General features: G+C 33.5%; 1 protein-coding gene across 4 annotated transcripts in view; it reads left to right on the forward strand.

The window, feature by feature from the left end:
• The window catches only part of LOC140441409 (sorting nexin-13-like), a 1,016,720-nt gene that overhangs the window by 240,546 nt on the left and 755,244 nt on the right, over positions 1-20,930 (forward strand). For 3 of the 4 annotated variants that reach the window (XM_072532120.1, XM_072532119.1, XM_072532121.1), the window contains exon 5: positions 20,208-20,380. The exons of the other annotated variant lie outside the window; for it this stretch is intronic. In XM_072532120.1, coding sequence (XP_072388221.1) covers positions 20,208-20,380 — 173 coding nt within the window. The remainder of the gene's footprint in view (positions 1-20,207; positions 20,381-20,930) is intronic. 4 annotated transcript variants of the gene reach the window in all.

The raw sequence follows: 20,930 nt of genomic DNA on the forward strand, positions 1-20,930 counted from the left end.
CACATCAAGATGAACATTTTTTAGAGAACGTTTTGTTCACCGATGAATGTACGTTTTCATTGCATGGTCGTCACAATTCAATGAATGCTCGGTATTGGTCTCGAGGAAATCCTCGTCAGATTTATGTCGCTCGTACCCAGCGTCCCCGAAAAGTAAATGTTTGGGGAGGCATAATAGGGAATCATGTCATTGGTCCATTTTTTATAGACGGTATGTAGACTGGGCGGAAATACTTGGAACTTCTGCGAAATCAAATTGTCCCAGCCCTTCGTAATTTACCAATACCTTTCGATTCCATATGGTTTCAACACGATGGTTGTCCTGCACATAATTCTCGCATCGTCAGTGAATATCTCAGTGCGACTTTTCCTAATCGATTGATTAGTGGTCACGGATATATTTTTTGGCCTGCAAGATAACCTGATCTTGCACCTTGTGATTTTTTATGTGGGGATATATCAAGTCCAAACTATATGTAATTGAAGACGATAGGCCTAATTTTCTCCAAGAATTAAGATCTCTGATACAATGAGAGGTATTAGTCCAGAAACATTAACTAATGTTAGACGAAACTTTTATAATAGATTGGGTTATTGTTCTGCTGCTAATGGAGGCTTATTCGAACATTTTTTGTAAATACATTTCATTAGAATAAAATACGTTTATTTAGAATATTTTTATAGAATTTCTACCTATTTAAACATTTTTTGTAAGTACATGTATTTAGAACGTTCTTTTATGTTTGAAGAATTTTTACTTTATTTTTGAAAGTACGACATTGTTTTTTCAATAAGATTTTCATGTTTTACTGTAAACACTTCTAATAAAGACTGAAATAAATGTTTAGTGATTTAAAGCAAAATGATATAATATCTGCATAATTTCAAATTTAAATTTTTAAAAAAGTAAAACCTTCATGTTGGATTCGAACCCTGAGCGCCTGGATGAGAACATCGTGCCTTGAACTCTGATCCATCAGACTTTTATAATTATTTAGTGACAGTTTGGGTTATTGTTCTGCTGCTATTTAAATCATAGTAGAAATTATTCTTGGTTAATAATTTAAAACTTTAGATTAAATAATCACTATTAATAAAATTATTTTATTCACATTTTTGCTTTATTGTGGTCAATCAGTTTTTACTTTATGCGAAATTAAAAAATGTAAATACGTCACACATGCGAAGTTACACATAATAATTATGACCGAGGTGATTTAGCTCGAAGCTAACGTCTAAAGGTGTGAGACTATCGATAGTGGTAATGTAATGTAAATTATAGGTTTCTATCGATTATTTCTCACCTCTATGAGTTTCATCTCTTTTTATTTAATAAGGTAACTGTGTTTTCTATCTCTTACGTTAAAAAGCCGAGTGGTAAGACACTCATCACTGTATATATATATATATATATATATATATATATATATATATATATATATATATATATATATATATATATAATGTCGGTTTACAACGTTCTTCGACGTCTTCCGATTTCCAATCTCCATCTCATTCTATCGTTCCATAGATCGTCCTCCAGTTCTCTTTCTCTGATTTCTTTATCAACTCCTCTCCAACTTCTTCTAGGCCTTCCTGGTCTTCGCCTACCTCTTGGTTGCCATTCAAGAATTTGTCTTGGTATTCTATTCTCCGGCATTCTCCTTACGTGTCCGTACCATCTGAGTTGTGTCTTTTTGATGTCATCAACAATATTATGTGTAACCCCCATGACTTCTCGGACTCTCTCGTTTGTTATTCTGTCGCGTCTGGAGATTCCCGCCGAGCGGCGCCAGAAGTCCATTTCTGTTGCTCTAAGCATTTTCTCTGTTCTGTCTTTTAGGGGCCACACTTCGCATCCATATGTTGTGATACTTTTTATCATGGTGTTGTATATTCTTCTTTTATTTTCTTTAGAGATGTTTTTATCTCACAGTACGCTGCTAGCCTTACATAGCAGTAAGGCTATGCCTTTCCTTCCCTGAGTATTTCGTTCCTTAATGGCTGCATCCAATTTTCCGTCCTGAGTGATCTTTACTCCTAGGTATTTGTAGTCATCACATAGTTTGATCTCTTGATTTTCCTCTACGAGAAGGTTATGTTGATCTCCTCCGATACTCATGTACTCAGTTTTTTCCATGTTCACTTCCAAACCCCACTCTGTAAACTCTTCTAATAGTTTTCGCATCATGTAACTAAGGTCTTCAGAGTCCTGTGCGATGATGACCTGGTCATCCGCAAAGCACAGAGTGTACAAAGTTAAGTCTGTTAGTGGTATGCCCATATTCGTACATTTTTTCTTCCACTTGTTGAGTGCTGCTTCGAGGTATATTTTGAATAATGATGGGGATATACAGCATCCTTGTCTTAGTCCTTTAGTCACTTTGAATCCCGGTGTTATCAGATTTCCTCTATATATAGAGGATATAGATTTCTAGATTTCCTATATATATATATATATATATATATATATATATATATATATATATATATATATATATATTTACATATTTCGCAAAGATCTTTCATCAAAGCATGTCGAATTCAGTGACTGCGCAATGGAGTGCCATAGTGTTAGAATAAGACAATAAGATTATTGACTACTAATTTAACTGTTGTGTAAGTTTTTTTTCTACAGATCTTTACTTTTTGGCATATTTCGCAGCTTTTTATAAAATTTTCTACATCCTTTGTATGCCTTGCCAATTATAGTTTTCTTTTATTCTTCGTATAGTCTCATTCCTGTGTGATACCTGCTAGTTAGTTGACGACACACGTCAAATTTTGTGCTCGTATTGATTTTCACGATTACTCTGTAGAAAATAATTATTTCGCAAAGAAATTTTGCATGATTGTTCTATATATCAATAGTCAGTAGTTTTTGTAAAAATTTTGTGTAAAAAGTGCAGTTACAGCGAATAATTACTGTGAGTACCATTCCACAATTTATTAATATAAAACCAAATACTAATTATACACGAAAAACCGGACTATGCCGTCCACCTCTTTTTGTTCGAACTGCTCGAAAACCATAGCGACAGCTGACCGCAAACTCCAGTGCGATGGATGTAAGCGTCAAATACATATCACATGCACCGACTTTTCTTCGGAGGATCGCGTCACCCGACAAAAAATTCGTAGACTGAGTATACTTTGTAACTCATGCAGCTCCAATATTTCTAATATTTCAGAAATAAAAGATCTTCTGCTAGATTTTAAAATGGAAATTCGTACGAAAATTGATGATTTTGATAATAAAATAACTGAGTTAAACAATAAGCTCAGCAAGATTGATTTATTTAAGTCTACCGAATTCACGGATAATATTGCTAACGAAGCTGTAGATCGCATAACACGTTCTAAAAATATTCTAATTAGAGTCGTAACAGAATCTTCCTCTGGAGATGCACAACGTAGAAAAGATGACGACGCGAATAAGGTTAAGCTTGTTTTGGATACTGTTGGCTGCCAGGAAAAGCAAATCACCTTCTACAGAGTCGGCACAGCAAACCAACGATTTCCCCGAATGATAAAGGTAGTAATGGGTTCGGAATACCACGTTCAAGATATTCTGAGAAATAAAGCCAAACTTATGGAGAACAAAGCCACGGAAAAATTCTCAATAATTGACGACAAGACGCCCATCCAAGAAGTACGTTTAAAAGAACTCCGAAGTGAGCTAGAAACTCGCAAAAATAACGGTGAACATGATTTAACTATTAAATACATCAATGGCACTCCCAGAATCACGAAATTTCGTTTATAATTTTTCTACCGACAAATTTAATGACTGGCTATTTCTATATACTAATTTAGATTCACTTTCCGCTAAGTTTGACGAATTTGTATGCACAGTGCAAGTTCTTAAACCTGACATTATTTGTATTGCCGAATCCTGGCATAAACCCACAATTCCTGACTCCTCTGTTAATATAAATGGATATACAATATATCGTAAAGACAGAGAAAATCGTGTGGGTGCGGTGTATGCATTTACTTATCTAATATTATTACCACAACTTTCAAAATGAACATTAAGCTAATAGACATTACTGGAATAGATGCAATTCACTTATCTATTACTAAAAATTCTTTTTGCCTTAATTTAGTATGTATATATCGTCCACCTACTACACTACTTGCACACGATAATGTTTTCTTCACAAAACTTGAAGAACTATCATCTCTTGATAATCTTATCATTACTGGAGATTTTAACTTCCCAGAGATTACCTGGCCAATAACTTCATTATCTGACGCCGAAAACGCTCATAATTTATTTAAAAGCTTTGTAGTAAATTCAAACCTGATACAACTCATTACAGAACCCACTAAATTTAAACAGCTGATTTTATCTCTAGACGTCAGTTTTCCTATAGGAAAGTCAGATCATGCAGTTATAACGGCTCACATTTAGTTCAATCAAATATTACCCCGCAAAAATAATATTGTAACATATGCTACTACCGACTTTTCTGAAGTGGACATTGAACTCTCTCAAATCGACTGGCATTTATTTTTTGCAAACTTAAACGACCCCTCATTAATGTGATGACATCTATGGCGAAAATTTAAACACACCGGACTTCTCAATGATTTCCAAAGCCACCGCAGATTTTCAAATAAGTTAAAAACATCTCTAAAAACCCTAAGACAAAATTTTTAAGCAAATGTTATCGAAAGCGGCAACATTAAAAAAGTTTACAAATACATACGTTCCTCCATGACATCTAAAGTTTCCATTCCTCTACTTCAAAAATCCAACCAGACTTTATGCTCTTCTGACAAAGAATCTTCCGAAACTCTCTCTTTAGCATTTTCACAGGTTTTTACTAAAGAATCGAATGATGGTTATCTACCTGCTATTAACTGTAATCGTGTCGGCGCATCCTTACAGCAAGTTGAATTCACAGTGGATCATGTCAAACAACACTTAATTAAACTTCGCACAGCCGCTTCACCCGGTTTAGATGGTTTAACACCAAAACTGTTAAAAAGGTGCGCAGACACGCTTGCAATACCTTTAACGTTAATTATGCAAACTTCTTTCATCCAGAACTCCTTACCCCCTAGTTGGAAATTAGCTTCCGTTATCCCTATTTTTAAAAAATGCAACAAACTCGATCCCAACAATTATCGTTCTATTAGCTTGCTGCCAGTAGTTGCCAAAGTTATGGAGGCCATTATCTCCGAGGAGATGACCAAATTCCTTCTCCAGGAACATGTTATTCCAACACAACAACATGGATTTGTCTCTGGTCGCTCTACTCTAACCAATCTCTTACATTGTGTTAACGACTGGACGTCATCCCTTAACAGTTCGCAGCCGATCGACGTTGTTTATCTAGATTTCTCTAAAGCCTTTGACCGTGTACCTAAGCGCAGACTTCTACATTTCGGAGTTCGCGGTACTTTACTTCGTTGGATAGATGATTTTCTGACAGATCGATATTACAAAGGTAGATTTGGCGAATCTTTCTCACAGGACAGGTTAGTGGAAAGTGGAGTGCCTCAGGGTTCCGTCCTTGGACCTCTGCTGTTTACGGTTTACACCAGCGATGTTCCTTATTATGTCTCAAGTAAAATATCGTTCTTCGCTGATGACACAAAAATATGTGCCAATCCAATCACAAACCAGCTAACACTCCAAATGGACTTGGACTCTATTTTAACTTGGTGTTCCCAGTGGTTACTACCCTTAAACGCCGAAAAATGTGTAGTGCTTCGAATTGGTAAAAATAACCCACCTGTGCCGTACTTTGTTAACGGGCTGCCATTAGATTCAGTGTTTTCGTATAACGATCTTGGTGTTATCATAAACAGCAGCCTAACTTGGTCCGACCATATTACCTCTATTTGTAAACGTACGAACTTCAGACTGTATCTTATTCGGAGGTGTTTTTCGAGAGTTTCAATGCAATCATTCTGTAAACTTTACACTCTTTACGTAAGACCCATACTTGAATACGCTGGACCAACGTGGTATCCTGATCTGGTTCGAGACAAGACTATGTTGGAAAACGTCCAAAGAAAAGCCACCCGAATTTCTTTGGGACCGAGAAGACTTTCCTATGCAGAAAGACTTAGTATGGCTAACCTAACTTCCTTTGAACTTCGCCGACAACGTGGAGACTTAATTACAACTTTTAAAATATTAAAATTCAATTTTGGATATCTCGATGAAATTTTTATCATTAATCAAGATGAACGCCTCAGAAGTCATCAGTTCAAACTGAAGAAAGAAAATTTTTCTACAAGATCAAGGCAGAACTTTTTATCAAAATTCGAGTTGATTTTCGACGTAATAGATTTGCGATAGGTCAAATTAATTTTGTGCGACATAAACGATATAGAATAGGTGTTGTACTACAGTTTGGGATCAGAACGAAGGGAAATGATGAAATATTTCCGATTTTTGACAGTTTTACTACCAAATATGTTAAATCTTTGACAAGTTGAAATCTGTATTGTTTTCGTCGAAGACGTCATCTAATATTTTGTGATGTATCTCTTCCATTTTCTTTTGTCTAAGGAAGGTGATGATGTTCTTATGCGATTTGTCTGGTAATTGATCATTAGATATTTCAATTTTAGAATAATCAATTAGTGATTTAGTTTTATACAGTTCTACAAATCTACTGAAGTATTCGGTGATCGCTTCCTCATCGATTTTATTTAGTTCTTCGTCAGATTCCGTATCATTAGAAGCTAATATTGATATTTTCTTGAAAATTCAATGAAAATTCGCAAATTCCCTAAAATTATTCATTTTTATTCGAGAAAGGGCGACCTTATTTTTGTTGGTTTTTATCCCATTTTTTTGATGTTTTTATAATTCTGCTTCCAAAGTCTTTTATAGAAAATAAACAGGTAAGTAGACGGTGATCAGTGACTAGAGTGAATTCTCTTCGAAACGAATAGGGTTGGAAATGTTTTACAGCCCACACGATGGCATGGAGCTCTCGCTCAATTGTTGAATACCTTGTTTCAGCATTACACAGGGTACGTGAAGCGTATGCTACAGGCAGATCTATTCTAATGAGGTCTTGGGATAATATAGCGCAAACGGCGAATATACTTGCATCTGTTGTGAAAACAAATGGTTCCTCAAAGTTTGGATAGATCAGAACCGGGTCAGAAATTAAAGCGTTTTTCAAATCTTCAAAAGTTTGTCTGTGATCTGGATCAAAATTGAATGCGTCTTTGGCTTAAATCGTAATATTTTAAAGTGTAAAATCTATTGTTTCTTTTTGTACAATTACTTAAGGACCACCCTGTATGTATATATATATATATATAACATAAGTAACGACTATTGGTCGTCTTCAGTAAGGTGCAGCCAAGTTAGAAAAAGGATCATTTTAACTTGGAAAAGGATCACTACAGGAGCAATGCGACCAATTTGTGGCATTAGAGTTAGAAGACCCTGATGGTTTCCAGGGCAACAACTAACAATAACCACGTGGGAATCTACAGCTACCTGGGGAAAGGAATGCGAAACGTTTAAAACAAATGGAAAACGATAATGCGAGTGAATAATAAAAGTAAAATGTAATGGCATGTCTCGCAAAACTGAAAACAAAAAAAGGTATATCGATGGACGGCAACCGTATATACGTATACTCCATCGTAAACGTATACGTTACAGCTTACGAATAACTATAACTACATCTCGAAAAAATGGACTATTATGATTTCTTCTTCTTCAGGTTCCTTCTTCTAACGGAGGTTGGACATGATCATCGCTATTTTAATTTTTTGGCCGCGCTTCTGAATAATTCTAATGATCTGCAACCGAACCACTCTCTCAAATTTCTTAGCCAGGATATTCTGCGTCGTCCTGGGTTTCTCTTTCTTTGTGTCTTCCCTTGCATAATTAATCTAAGTAATACGTACTTCACGCCCCTAACCTACTTTTAACCTCTATATTAGTTACTTTTTCAGTCCACGATATTCTGTGGATTCTCCTGTAGCATCACATCTCAAAGGAGATCAATTTTTTGATTTCAGACTGTTTTATTGTCCATGCTTCCATGCCGTATAGTAAAGTAGAAAAAACGTAACAACGTAGCATTCTTGTGCGGTTACGGTTACGGTTGCAAAGTAAGTTCTTCAATTTTATGAACGTGTTTGTTGCCATTTCTATTCTAGATCTGATTTCTTTTGTTTGATCTCCATCTTTTGTTAGCCACGTTCCTAAATATTTATATGTTGTTAGTTACTCTTTCGATCGTTGTATTATTGATGATCAGGTTATCTACATTTTGTGTTTTTTTTTTGAGAATATCATTGATTTCGTTTTCTTGAGATTCATTTGCAGTCCGCACCTTTCACATGCATTGTATACATGTTGTATTATGTACTGTAGATCTTCCATGTCACTTGCAAATATGACCGTATCGTCCGCATATCTAATATTATTAATGCTATTTCCGTTGACCAAAATACCTTCCACAATATCCAATAAAGCTTCTTGAAATATCACTTCACTGTAGACGTTGAATAAGAGTGGTGAAAGTATGCACCCTCGTCGAACTCCTCTAAGTATACTTACTTCATCTGTCAGTTCTCCTTCGACTCTTATTCTTGCTTTCTGATTTTGATACAGATTCGATATAATTTGTAGATCTCTACTATCTATGTTTTTGGTCTTAAGTATCCTTAAAAAGCTTTTCATGTTGAACTCTGGCAAAAGCTTTTTTTAAATCTATGAAGCAAGCATGTATGTCCTGATTCATATCTAGACATCGTTGTGTCAGAACATTGACTCCGAATAATGCTTCTCTAGTTCCTAGACCCTTTCTAAAACCCATCTGTGAATCACTTATTTCTTGTTCTAATTTCATGTGGATTCTGTTATGTATGATTTTAAGGAAGGTTTTCAATGTGTGGCTCATTAATGCAATTGTCCGATAGTCATTGCAATCTTTAGCATTTATGTTTTATGGAATCGTTACAAAAGTTGAGAGAAGCCCTTCTTTGGGTATGTGTCCCGTCTTGTATATGGAGTTAAAAAGGTCTACCAAGACATCAATATTATCTTCATCAATTATCTTCAATGGTTCAATTGGTATATTATCGGGTCCTGGAGCTTTTCTACCTTTTGTGTGTTTTATGGAATAAATAACTTCCTCTTTCATTATTTCTGGTCCCGTGATTTCTCCGTCAACTTCTAATTGTTCTACTTTTTGGTCATAAAATAGGTGTTCAATGTATTCTTTACATCTACGTAATTTGTCTTGCGTTTCAGTTATAGTGGTACTATCTGCATTTGTTAATATCCCGATTGGTTTGTTACGATTTCCTAAAATCATTTCTTTAACCTTCTTACTAACATCTTATTATGATTTACTAACAAACTAACATTATGCTAAACTAAATTGCCTGTGTGTTTACTATATTTATAACAATATCGGTTATTAGGTCAACGATGATGTTTTTGTAAAAATGCTGAGTCTTTAAAGTTAGATTTTTAGCAAAAGTATTATGAAACAAGACACATATGTGTTATTTAATACCTGTGCTCTAGTTTCTATTTGTCCTAATAAAAATGGTAAAAAATTTACGTAATGATTAATAAGTATTATTTTCGGATTTTTTATGAATTAAATAATTATATCAATATCTCACCACATTGCCAAGGAATATGACTACCACGACCAATCCAACGTTCAGAAAAGTTGTATTTTTTAAGTATGTTCTAACTGCCTTCTCTCTAGAATGTGGTGCTGTACCATCTTGCATAAACCATATATTTTGTATATATAGAGAAAAAGTAATACAACGCCATTATAGAAACTTAAGAAGCGATAGAAAAGGGAAATTGTGAACATGATGACGGCCAACGTCTGAATACGGACACGGCAGCTAAAGAAGAAGATGAAGAATCTTTTCTCCAGTAAGACATTTAGCACCCATGACAAAGCATTTTGTAATATTACATTATCATCTTTGAGTTGTTTTAATAACCAAAAACTATGAATTATGCTTATCTACAGGTATTCAGTGCTTTACCGCACAAATATCAAACTAAGACTTATTATGCAGCTGACTTATAAAATGCAATTATCTCGTAAACAGTTGATTTTCAGGTTACTAATAAGTATACCTTTTCTTTGTAAAAATAATGTATCTTTAATATTTTTTAATACAAATAGAGTTAACCTAAAGAGGAAAAAAGTTAAGCGCAAATTTATGCCACACATGTGGCATATGTGGCGCCCTCTATTAGTTATATTAAAGTATGTATAAAATTATAATTTTTCCTTATCAAAAGCATCCAACTGTAAATTTTTGTCCAGAAATATTTACAAACGGAAAAGTTATAGCGAAAAATAAAATAAAATTAAAGCAAGTTGGCTTAAATCATAATATTTTAAAGTGCAGCATCTACGGTTTCTGTTTGTACAATTACTTAAGGACCACCCTGTATATATATATATATATATATATATATATATATATATATATACACTACCAAGCATAAAATTAGGGTCACCCCGTAATTTGAATTTATTTTAGAAATTATTATTCTGTTTTAACTATCACTAGAACTAGTTCTAGTATCTTAGTTCTTATATATAACTTAGTTCTTATAGTATCATAGACATAAGGTTTATGAAGCACTAAAATATTTTTTCGTCCACCGAAAATATAATATAATAAAAATAATAATAAATGTCTATTAAATGAAACCAAGAGCAAAGTTATGATAGAGATCATATTTATGGTAGATTTCACATGGATATGGTCAATTTTTCTACAAGGTAATCAATTATTGTATACAGTGTAGGTAAAAGTTTATGGTCGGTATGTACATATGTGAGATGGAGTGAGAAACACCTATTTAAAAAGAGAGAGGTATATTAGGTCAGCCCATTATATCGTCGAAATAGCATTAGTGGAACTAAGAAAAGAGGAGAAGTTCAACGTTGCCAAACTTATTGGTTTTATTTGACCTGTTGTCTTTTTAGCATTTTAACAACGTTCTAAGATAATCAAATTTGGGCGAATTGATTTAAATGGCAGCTTACTGTTTTTTATTTTAAATTTGCCACAATTTTTCTTTACAATAAGTTTCGTTTAACATTTTGATTTCCACTTCGGAAATCGTTTTATGTAAATAGAATTTATTAATGTTTCGTATTTTAAGTACAATTTCCGAATTAAAAATCTAAACATCAAAATAAGCTTATTTTAAAGTCACATTGTGCCTTATTTCCAATGAAAATAATAAAATGCAAATAACTCCACAATAAATAAACCTTCATACGAAATTATTTGGCAACGTCTCATGTCACGTAGTCAAAGCACCGAATCAAAGTACGAACACAGGTAACGAACGAGTAGAGGTGGGCATTCTTTTTTTTTCGAATCTGGAGAAAACTAATAAATATTTTTGAAAATTTTAAAAATTATTACCGAGGGCCGAAAGTCTCTGAAAACTTCTATAATGTTTATTTTAATAAGTTACAGGGGCGAAAAAAGAAAAAAATTAGTGTGATTTTGAATTTTAAGTATCTCATTAAAAAAAACTTTTTGTTTATTTCGGCCCTCGGCAATAATGTCACCTTTCATTCTGCTTTTAAATTTTTCAAAAATATTTGTTAGTTTTCTCAGGATTCGAAAAAAATGAATACATTTAAAAAGCATTGGCCTGAAATTTTGCGCCTACGCTCTTAACGCAACTAAACCGATTTTCGTAAACAATAACTATGATTGTTTGACAGTAGTTTCAAGTAAGAGAGTACCTACATATAGAAACATAATGGCTATTATCGTTTATGTGTATATTTATTGAAGTGAAAGAAACTAATGAAGAATATATTTATTTTAACTTGAAAAATAAACTAAACAATACAACCCGATATTAGTAATTGTACTACGTCGGATACTAAGTCTAAGTCTGTATTAACTAATACAAAAGTGGAACGGATTGCCTCTTCTAACTCGGTCATTCTTTTTAACATGTAATAGGTGAAGTTCTACCTAGTTTCCACGTCTTGAATTGGCCGTTTGGGAACTTTGTTATGTTGTAATTTATACTTTAAAAGCCTTTCTAAAGATTGTAACGTTATAAACGTCACATCTCTATTAATTTGTATTTAAATAATTATTTCATTTTAATTTGTTTATTTATTTATTAATTTCTTTATCTTCAGTTTAATTTTTACTATTTTTCACAAAATAGTTGGCGCCCTATGTTTTTCTTTTCTTTCTCTGTCTTTATTGTCTCTCTCTTTCTGTCCCGTAGAATAAATATTCGCCCTCTCTCTTTTTGTTCGGCAGACTATTCTGTTCCGTGTTGACAGACAAGCTAGTTTCATGATATCTATAGCAACATCCTATGACATCTGTGCTTCATTCAGTCTCCTACTTTCTGTCACACCAACTTTTCTGTAGTGGGATTATTTTTTGCCTCTTTTTGAAATTTATAAAAGAAGGCAAAAATTATTATAATACTCATTTTTATGGTCTACAAATTCTCTTGGGTTTATTGGTTTACTGGACAGTTTATTGGTTTATTGGACATTTTATTGGTTTATTGGACATTTATTTGGATTCATTGAATTTATTGGAAATATTGGTTTATCAACAACTTAATTGACCAGATCGAATTGATTGGCCACATTCAATTTTACTAATCAGGACATACAGCCACGTGTGATTGCAGCTCTCCAGAAGCCACAATTTCTAATTAGAGGACCCAACAGCTAGAACACACAAGCAGCTCATCGAAGCAATAAGTAACACTTATTAACTGTTAAGCTTTGGCAGGGTTAATTATTGTTTTTTTTTATTCATTTAAATAAATATGTTTGGTTAAAATTTGTCTTATTTGCTATCAACTGAGAACTTAGGTTCAATCCCTAGTTTAAGACAAGACGAACTCACCCTTGAGATACTGAGTTAGGCAAGGTATAGACGATAAGCTCCCATGGTTGATTGAGGTATTATTTTTACAATAGTACTTCAATTCTCTTTGGTAGTCTTATTGTTACAAGATAAGGTACTTTTTTTGAAATGTGTTTTTTAGAAACTAAAATTTGAAATTAGTGAAATAATTTCACTAATTTCAAAAGCGATCTTTTCTAAATTATGGTTTCCAGAAAAATGGCAGCAGCCTAATAAAATCGTTTTAAATTCTAAATTTTCGGTTAAATATTGTCCTGTTAATGCGATGTAACTCTCAGTTACTCCATATGTCCAAAGGTCAGTAGTAATACAGATATTTTCTACTTCTTTAACAACTTGTGATCTAATAATTTGCTTAGTTTTGGTATAACATTCCTGAAGTAATGAGCCTGACGTAATGAACAAGTTTTTCTTGTTGGTGGTTTATATCCAGGAATCCACCCTGCAAACTTTTTGAAAGCTCGTTCTTCAACTATGGAAAACGGATGAAACGAGTCTTTGCATAGGTTTATTAAATCCATATCTATTTGTTTCTTTTGTTCTAAACTTATATTTTTATAAACAAAAAGAGAAATCAAACGATTTCTGCCTAGCGAAACAGAATTCAAATCTTAACCACTGTGCTTCCTAAAATTTGCGAAACAAACAGCTGGATAAATTACTCGGCAAGAGAATCTAAAATTGCATTCCACAAGCCGTTCATCCTGGTCAAAATTCGTAGTGAATTCAGTTTCTGGTACTTCAAACGAAGTAAATAATAAAACAGAATGACGGTATTAGATTTTTGTTTCGATACAGTGCAGCGACAACCGCTGATACGTATTTCGACCTCCTTAGGTCTCGTCAGAACGGTATAGTCACTGCTCTGAACCAAAACAAAAATCTCTCCCGTCCTAGACAATAGTTATTAAAATAACTATACACGGACGTAACTACGCCATCTAAAAACAAAAAGAGAAATCAAACGATTTCTGCCTAGCGAAACCGAATTCAAATCTTAACCACTGTGTTTCCTAAAATTTGCGAAACAAACAGCTGGATAAATTACTCGGCAAGGGAATCTAAAATTGCATTCCACAAGCCGTTCATCCTGGTCAAAATTCGTAGTGAATTCAGTTTCTGGTACTTCAAACGAAGTAAATAATAAAACAGAATGACGGTATTAGATTTTTGTTTCGATACAGTGCAGCGACAACCGCTGATACGTATTTCGACCTCATTAGGTCTCGTCAGAACGGTATAGTCACTGCTCTGAACCAAAACAAAAATCTCTCCCGTCCTAGACAATAGTTATTAAAATAACTATATACGGACGTAAGTACGCCATCTAAAAACAAAAAGAGAAATCAAACGATTTCTGCCTAGCGAAACCGAATGCAAATCTTAACCACTGTGTTTCCTAAAATTTGCGAAACAAACAGCTGGATAAATTACTCGGCAAGGGAATCTAAAATTGTATTCCACAAGCCGTTCATCCTGGTTAAAATTCGTAGTGAATTCAGTTTCTGGTACTTCAAACGAAGTAAATAATAAAACAGAATGACGGTATTAGATTTTTGTTTCTATACAGTGCAGCGACAACCGCTGATACGTATTTCGACCTCCTTAGGTCTCGTCAGAACGGTATAATATTTTTATTAATGGAAGTATCCATCACCTTTTGACGCTTAGGTGGCGGTGGCAGTATGTCAGTACTTGTAGTAGAAGAAGTCGAAACGGACAGAAATGCGTCAGGAGAAGTTTCAATCATTGCAATATTCAGAAAGTGAACCATAAAAGCTGCATTTTCTACAAATGCACATTTTTTGAAAATAAAATTATTATTCTTATACTAGGTCAATCATTTTGACTAAGAAAAATAATTCATAATTGAATATTTACAATAAATAAATCCTTTGACGAACTATCAATAAAGATTTGAAATCGAAAATGCAGATCAATCGTAAATCGAAACTCATTCATTAATCAGAATACCTAGTTATAAAAAACAAAAGAAAGAGTTAAGAAGCTGGTTACTTCTATAAAAAAAGAAAAAGAAGATTGTACTAGTGAAAATCAACCAGTACAAGAAAAAGAAACTGATAAAGATGACTTAAGTCCATGGTGTATTTTTGATGAATTTACTAGACATGACTGATCTAAAGGCGCGTTTTCACGGGTCGATCTAGGTTGAACGATTTGGATCGTTCGAGCATAATTCGATCTGTGTTGAAAGCAAAAAGGTTTACACGACAGGATATGAATGTTGAATTAATTGTGGTACAAAATGGCGTCACGTGAAATAATTAATGTAGGTGTGCAATTAATTTGTTGTGCAATTTGGGAAGAAATCGCTAAATCAAATAAAAAGAAAAAAAACGAACGTGGTGGACCCGACCGTGGATTGTGAGACGAAATACCCATGGTGCATCACAAATCCTGCTCCAAGAAATGGTTGTGGAAGATCCAGAGGCTTATAGAAATCATCTAAGAATGGATAATGCTCATTTTTAGAAAAAACGCACTTTTAGAAAAAACTGCTGTGACAAGTCAAAAAACAATACAAATATGCGTGAAGCATTACCAGCAGGGCTGAAATTGCAAATAGCTCTTCGATTTCTAGGCACTGGAGACAGCTATGTGTAAATGATGTATTAAGGACTAGTACGACAAAATGAATGTTTTTAAAAATAAAAAAAAAATATTATCTACCTACCATGTTTGATTGGCTTTTTCTGCCTCCAATCGTTACTGTTCCCAGAAAACTATCAGCATGTTTAAGCCAAATTAGAACTGGTACATATAAGTCGTCAGGTCCAGAGCCACTCTTTAGTGATTTCAATACTTTGCTCAATTCACGATTGTATGTTGTTCTAATATATTGGGTTTATTCATATGTTGTAGAATTGCTTGTAATGCCTCTCGCCTCGCTTGTAGATTGCGATAAAGCTTGGTTTGTGGATTCCATAATACATTATAGTTTTGATAAGCATCCAAAAATCTTGCCATATCTGCATCTGACCATTTTTCAGTCATTTTTTTTCCAAAATTACAGCTTGTCGTACTAAAAACAACAACTTTACACACGCTAGAAGTACTTTACTCGGCTTTCGGTATGTTGTGTTTCCGTTCGACCAGGTGTTTACACATTCGATTCCAGTCGTTCGACATCGATTCGGCGACAATCGCCCGTCAAAAGTAGACAGTCTTTTTACTTCCGTCGAATCGACTCACTCCGCCGAATGGCCAAGTCGATTTATGGTTTACATATTCAATTTGCTTTCGATTTCATAATCGACCTAAATCGTTCAATCTAGATCGACCCGTGAAAACGCGCCTTAAACATACACCTGTATCTAGAGATATAAAAGAAGTCGACATGTATTTGTCTGATGATATTACCCACAAAAAAATTTCGAACGGTGATTGGAATTGTCCATTACAGTGGTGGAAAAACCATCGCCATGTATATCCTAACTTAACCACTATATTCATAAAATATTGTAGTATTGTAACAAAATCTGTTCATTGTGAACACATGTTCAAAATCTGGTTTAATTTTAAACAAAAGAAGAAACAACAAGAAAAGTGGAAAAACGTATGTTTTTAAATGTCAATTTAGACGATTTCTATTGTACTATTTCTATTGTTTAATTTATTTTTTAAGTTATAAAAAATATATCCTTCTTTAGTTTCTTTCAATATAATAGCCAATATGTTTTTTGTGTACTCGCTTATTTGAAACTACTGATAAACAATCAACTAGTTACAGTTTACGAAAAACGGTTCCGATAAAAATGTCAACGACCCACCTCTAGTTTCTTAGGATAGGAACCAGAGATATGTATATCTCAGATCGGAACTAATCGAAACTAATTGGAACTAATCGTCTTACTACTGGGCAATGGGCAGCAATAAGAAATATGGAGGGGAGACCAAGGGGAAATATGATTGTTATCTTTGTCTGTTCGCTGAAAATATGATTTTATATCTGCGTTAGATATCCTGTTAAATTTTACCATACCGACCATAAACTTTTACCTACACTGTGCTGTATTTTTAACTTAATTTTGGAAAATATCTAAGAGGGAGTAATATTCGCACTAGAAGCTCAATATACCGCTACAGACGGCATGTGTCGCGTGTCCCAACGATCTTGTACTTAAGCCAGAAGCTTGAAGAAGACCAACTGAATTATGAATTGCTGAATTAAGAGAAATTTTTAGTTGACTGGGGAAGCCAGAAAATATGCTTGCTTTTCTCTCCAGCATTTAAAAATTAAATGCTATACAACACTGATAAACACAGACAACCAAGACATTGAAAAACATTAGAAATAATTTAAGGTAAAAGTATTAAACGCGCCAATAAAGTCCATGGAAAAAATAAGAAAAAGGAAGAGCAGATGAAGTGATGTAAACGGACCATACAAGAAAGAAACGAATTAAACAATAAAGATATGGAAAAGAGAACTTTCAACAAAGTACATGATAAGATACAGAAAATGAAACAGAACCTTCAAAGTAGCGATCTAAGAGAAGCATACAAATATCTTCGATATCTAAAGAGATGGGTACAAATTTCGAACAAGTTCGTATCAAGAAGTAGAGATAATGAGTGAATCAACAGAAGTAAAACCAGTTTGAAAAACTCATTTCCAGCTCTGCTGGGAATATAAGAAAACGACCATTCTTTTAATTTACGGCAAAACGAGGGAGGGGTGAAGAAATAAGAAACCCGACGCTTAAAGAAGTTAAATAAGCAATACAGGCGCAAAAAATAACAATGATCCGGAATTCGACGATGTTATCTCCGAATTGTTTAAATTAGTTGGCGAGCACCTAGCAATTTATGCACTCATAACCAAGGTGTGAAATGAAGATAAAATTGCTAGCGATTTGAAAACGGGGACTATTTAAAAACTACCACCTTCTTAACTACCTTAAGAAGGTATAACCTTCTTGTGATCTGCTTATAAAATATTTACATTCTCAAGTGGCTTTAGGCGTTAAGTGAAAATATTACAGGGGGATATCAAACCGGTTTTCGGCAAGGAAGGTCGACAATAGATCATATCTTTATTATAAAACAAATTTTACATAAATCCTGGGAAGCCGATATTGATGTTCATAATCTATTCGTTGATTCCAAATAGAGTTATGACTTATAAAGAGAAGCCAGTCATATAGTATCTTAGAAATCTTCAACACCCCTTCCAAATATATCCGATTAGTAAAGGCAACGATGAACTCTAGAACAGCAACAATCCGCATACAGAATGAACTTACTGAAAGCTTTGAAATAGTCCTAACTCTAAAACAATGTCCGGCTATAACACTGTTCAATCTGGACCTCGAGTATGTCATAAAATAGCTGAATATCATGGTAAGAACATCATGTCCCGTAGAGTGGAAAAGCGTCAGAAACATATTCACCATTGAAAAGAGCGGCTACGGAGATCGGATTTCAAATAAAAATACAAACGACAAAAACACTATCACAGACAAGATGATCCGACAGATGATGACAGCGAAGAGATCCAGAAATTGAATTAAAGTAGAGGACGATGTTGAAATAGTGGAGAGCTTCACACATCTAGGAGTCAAAGTAAATACAGCGGGAATACAGAAGCCGATATTCAAAAAACAGTATATTTCCCGCTAATTGACATTCCAGAAATTGCTACATCGGAAATCGAAAATAAAAATCTATAATACCATTACTAGACCAATAGTTTTATAGTTGTGAGACATTGGTAATGGCAAAGAACACAAAAAGAAAGTTATAAGTTTTCGAAGGAAAAATTTTAAGGAAGATCTTTGGACATATCGCTCAAAATGGAATATGGAGATCATATGGGCTGATCATATGATCATATATTGAGGATGGATGAGTCAGATTGCCGAGAAGAGCTCTAGATGATAAAATGCCGAAGAAAATAAGCAGAAGACCAAAAGGTAGGTAGTGTGAAAGATGGGATCGTGGGAATGCTTCGATAATTAATTTAAGCTGAAGCTGACACAAAAGGAAAAAATGTGAATGCAGTTTGTAATAGAAAATTTGAAAAAGTCAAAAATTGGAAAAACCTAGCACAACACAGGCACAAGCTGAAGAAAACTATTAGCAGGAGTCACTTCAAAATTCCTGACTTTCTATTTGTCAAATACTCTCCATCTCCACTGTTAAGATCCAAATTAAATGTAATGTTTATATCTTTTTTCATAATATGATAATAGTTAGGTTTCTTTTTATTCTAATCATTGTTGAATAAGGATAATGCATCACTATTACCGTGAACTTTGATTCAGTTTAAGTGGGTTTCAATATGTATCATAATTTAAGACATAGATAATGATATTTGTTATTATTTCTGAATCCACCTTGGTATTGTACAAATACCTTGACATATGTCTTATATCCATATATTAAATTTAATTAAATCAAATTATGAGACGAATAACTGTATTTTGTGTCCAACCGTTATATATGATAGTTTTATAAATATTATTTTTCAGACCTGTAAAATTAGAATTGAATATATAATTTTGGTTTATTCCCAACTAATTTATCATTATTTTATCATTTGTTAGCTTATCAAATAACATATCCTCTTTATTTTAACAAATTTAGTGGTACATTTTTCTATTTCCTATAAATGTACCAAGAATTAAATAATCGACATCACAGGTAATAATGCAGTAACAATTGTTTTAAAGCATAGCTTTTTATCACGGTCTACGGACGAAATGCATTGATCGGTGCAATAGAAGGAGCAGAGGTGAAAATGAAAACAGAAACGCAATGTAACGAAAGATTGCGCGACCACACGCGAATTGCATCGAAACGAATTGAATGGAATTGAAATAAACTAAATAAAATTAAAATAAATTAAATTATATTAAAAACCATCGCTCCGTGTGTAGACGATAAGAAAGCTATGCTTTCCCTTCTCATCATTAATTTATTTGATACTGTTGTAATCAAATATATCAGGTTTAAGTTTTCTGATTTGTTCAGCATAAACTTCTTAAATTGTTAGAATCACCTCAGAAAAACGTAATTTATACGATTTAACGCTATGGAATAATGTTTTTATCGATCAGAATCTTTCTGCTTATTTTAACATTTTAAAATCTACTTTTCATTTTGTTGATTCTATTTTGAATTTTTTACACAAAATATCAGGTTTACTATTTTAGTATTATTATTCCATAGCGATTAATAATATTCGATTTAGCTAGATTAGAACTTACGCAAACTAAAAAAAGTACTTATATTTATATCTTTAATCATATTTTCATTCTCGTATTTCAGAGTTTCTATGTGAACTTACCGAAATTATTTTATACATATTACTGCCCGATGAAGATTTTCAATGCAAACCTTTACGATATGTGCTTCGAGAAATTTTTGTGAACGGCGTCATTTTGCCTCTTTTCAATTTGGTTGCTGATCCAGATTATATTAACCAAGTTATGATTTGGCTGGTAGGTAAATTCTTATATAATATTGTAACACTTCTTTTCCTGTAGCTATTAAAAGCTATAACCAAGAACAGGAGCTACCACCTGGTGTTTATGAAATTTAGATATTAATAGTTCCAGGAGAATGTCTTCCTCGAGACGGAGACAAAAAAATTCATGAAAATGTTGTTGAAGAAATTCGATAAAAAAGGACCCCCTTGTTTTCAATTAGGATAGACTAGAAAAATCTGAAAACAAAGATATGAAAAGACTGTAAAAAGTATTACTAGCTATAGGCCAGAAAGAAGATATTTGAACTAAAGTTATACAAAGTGATAGAGGTACCGTTATTTCGGAAGGCATCTAATTTGCATATTGTCGAAGTTGTATAAGAACCGCCCTTGAAGTTGGTGATTGGTTACTGAAATTTTAACTAAATGACAGTAGCGCGCACTATTTAGTAGATACAGCTAAAACATATTATACTGAATAAAGGCGATTTTTTTGGTTTCCAATTTGATGGGACAAAAATAATAATACCTTCGTAATACGTTTTACCTGAACAAACAAACTA

This window comes from Diabrotica undecimpunctata, chromosome 5, assembly GCF_040954645.1.
Source record: "Diabrotica undecimpunctata isolate CICGRU chromosome 5, icDiaUnde3, whole genome shotgun sequence".
Lineage (NCBI taxonomy): Eukaryota > Metazoa > Arthropoda > Insecta > Coleoptera > Chrysomelidae > Diabrotica > Diabrotica undecimpunctata.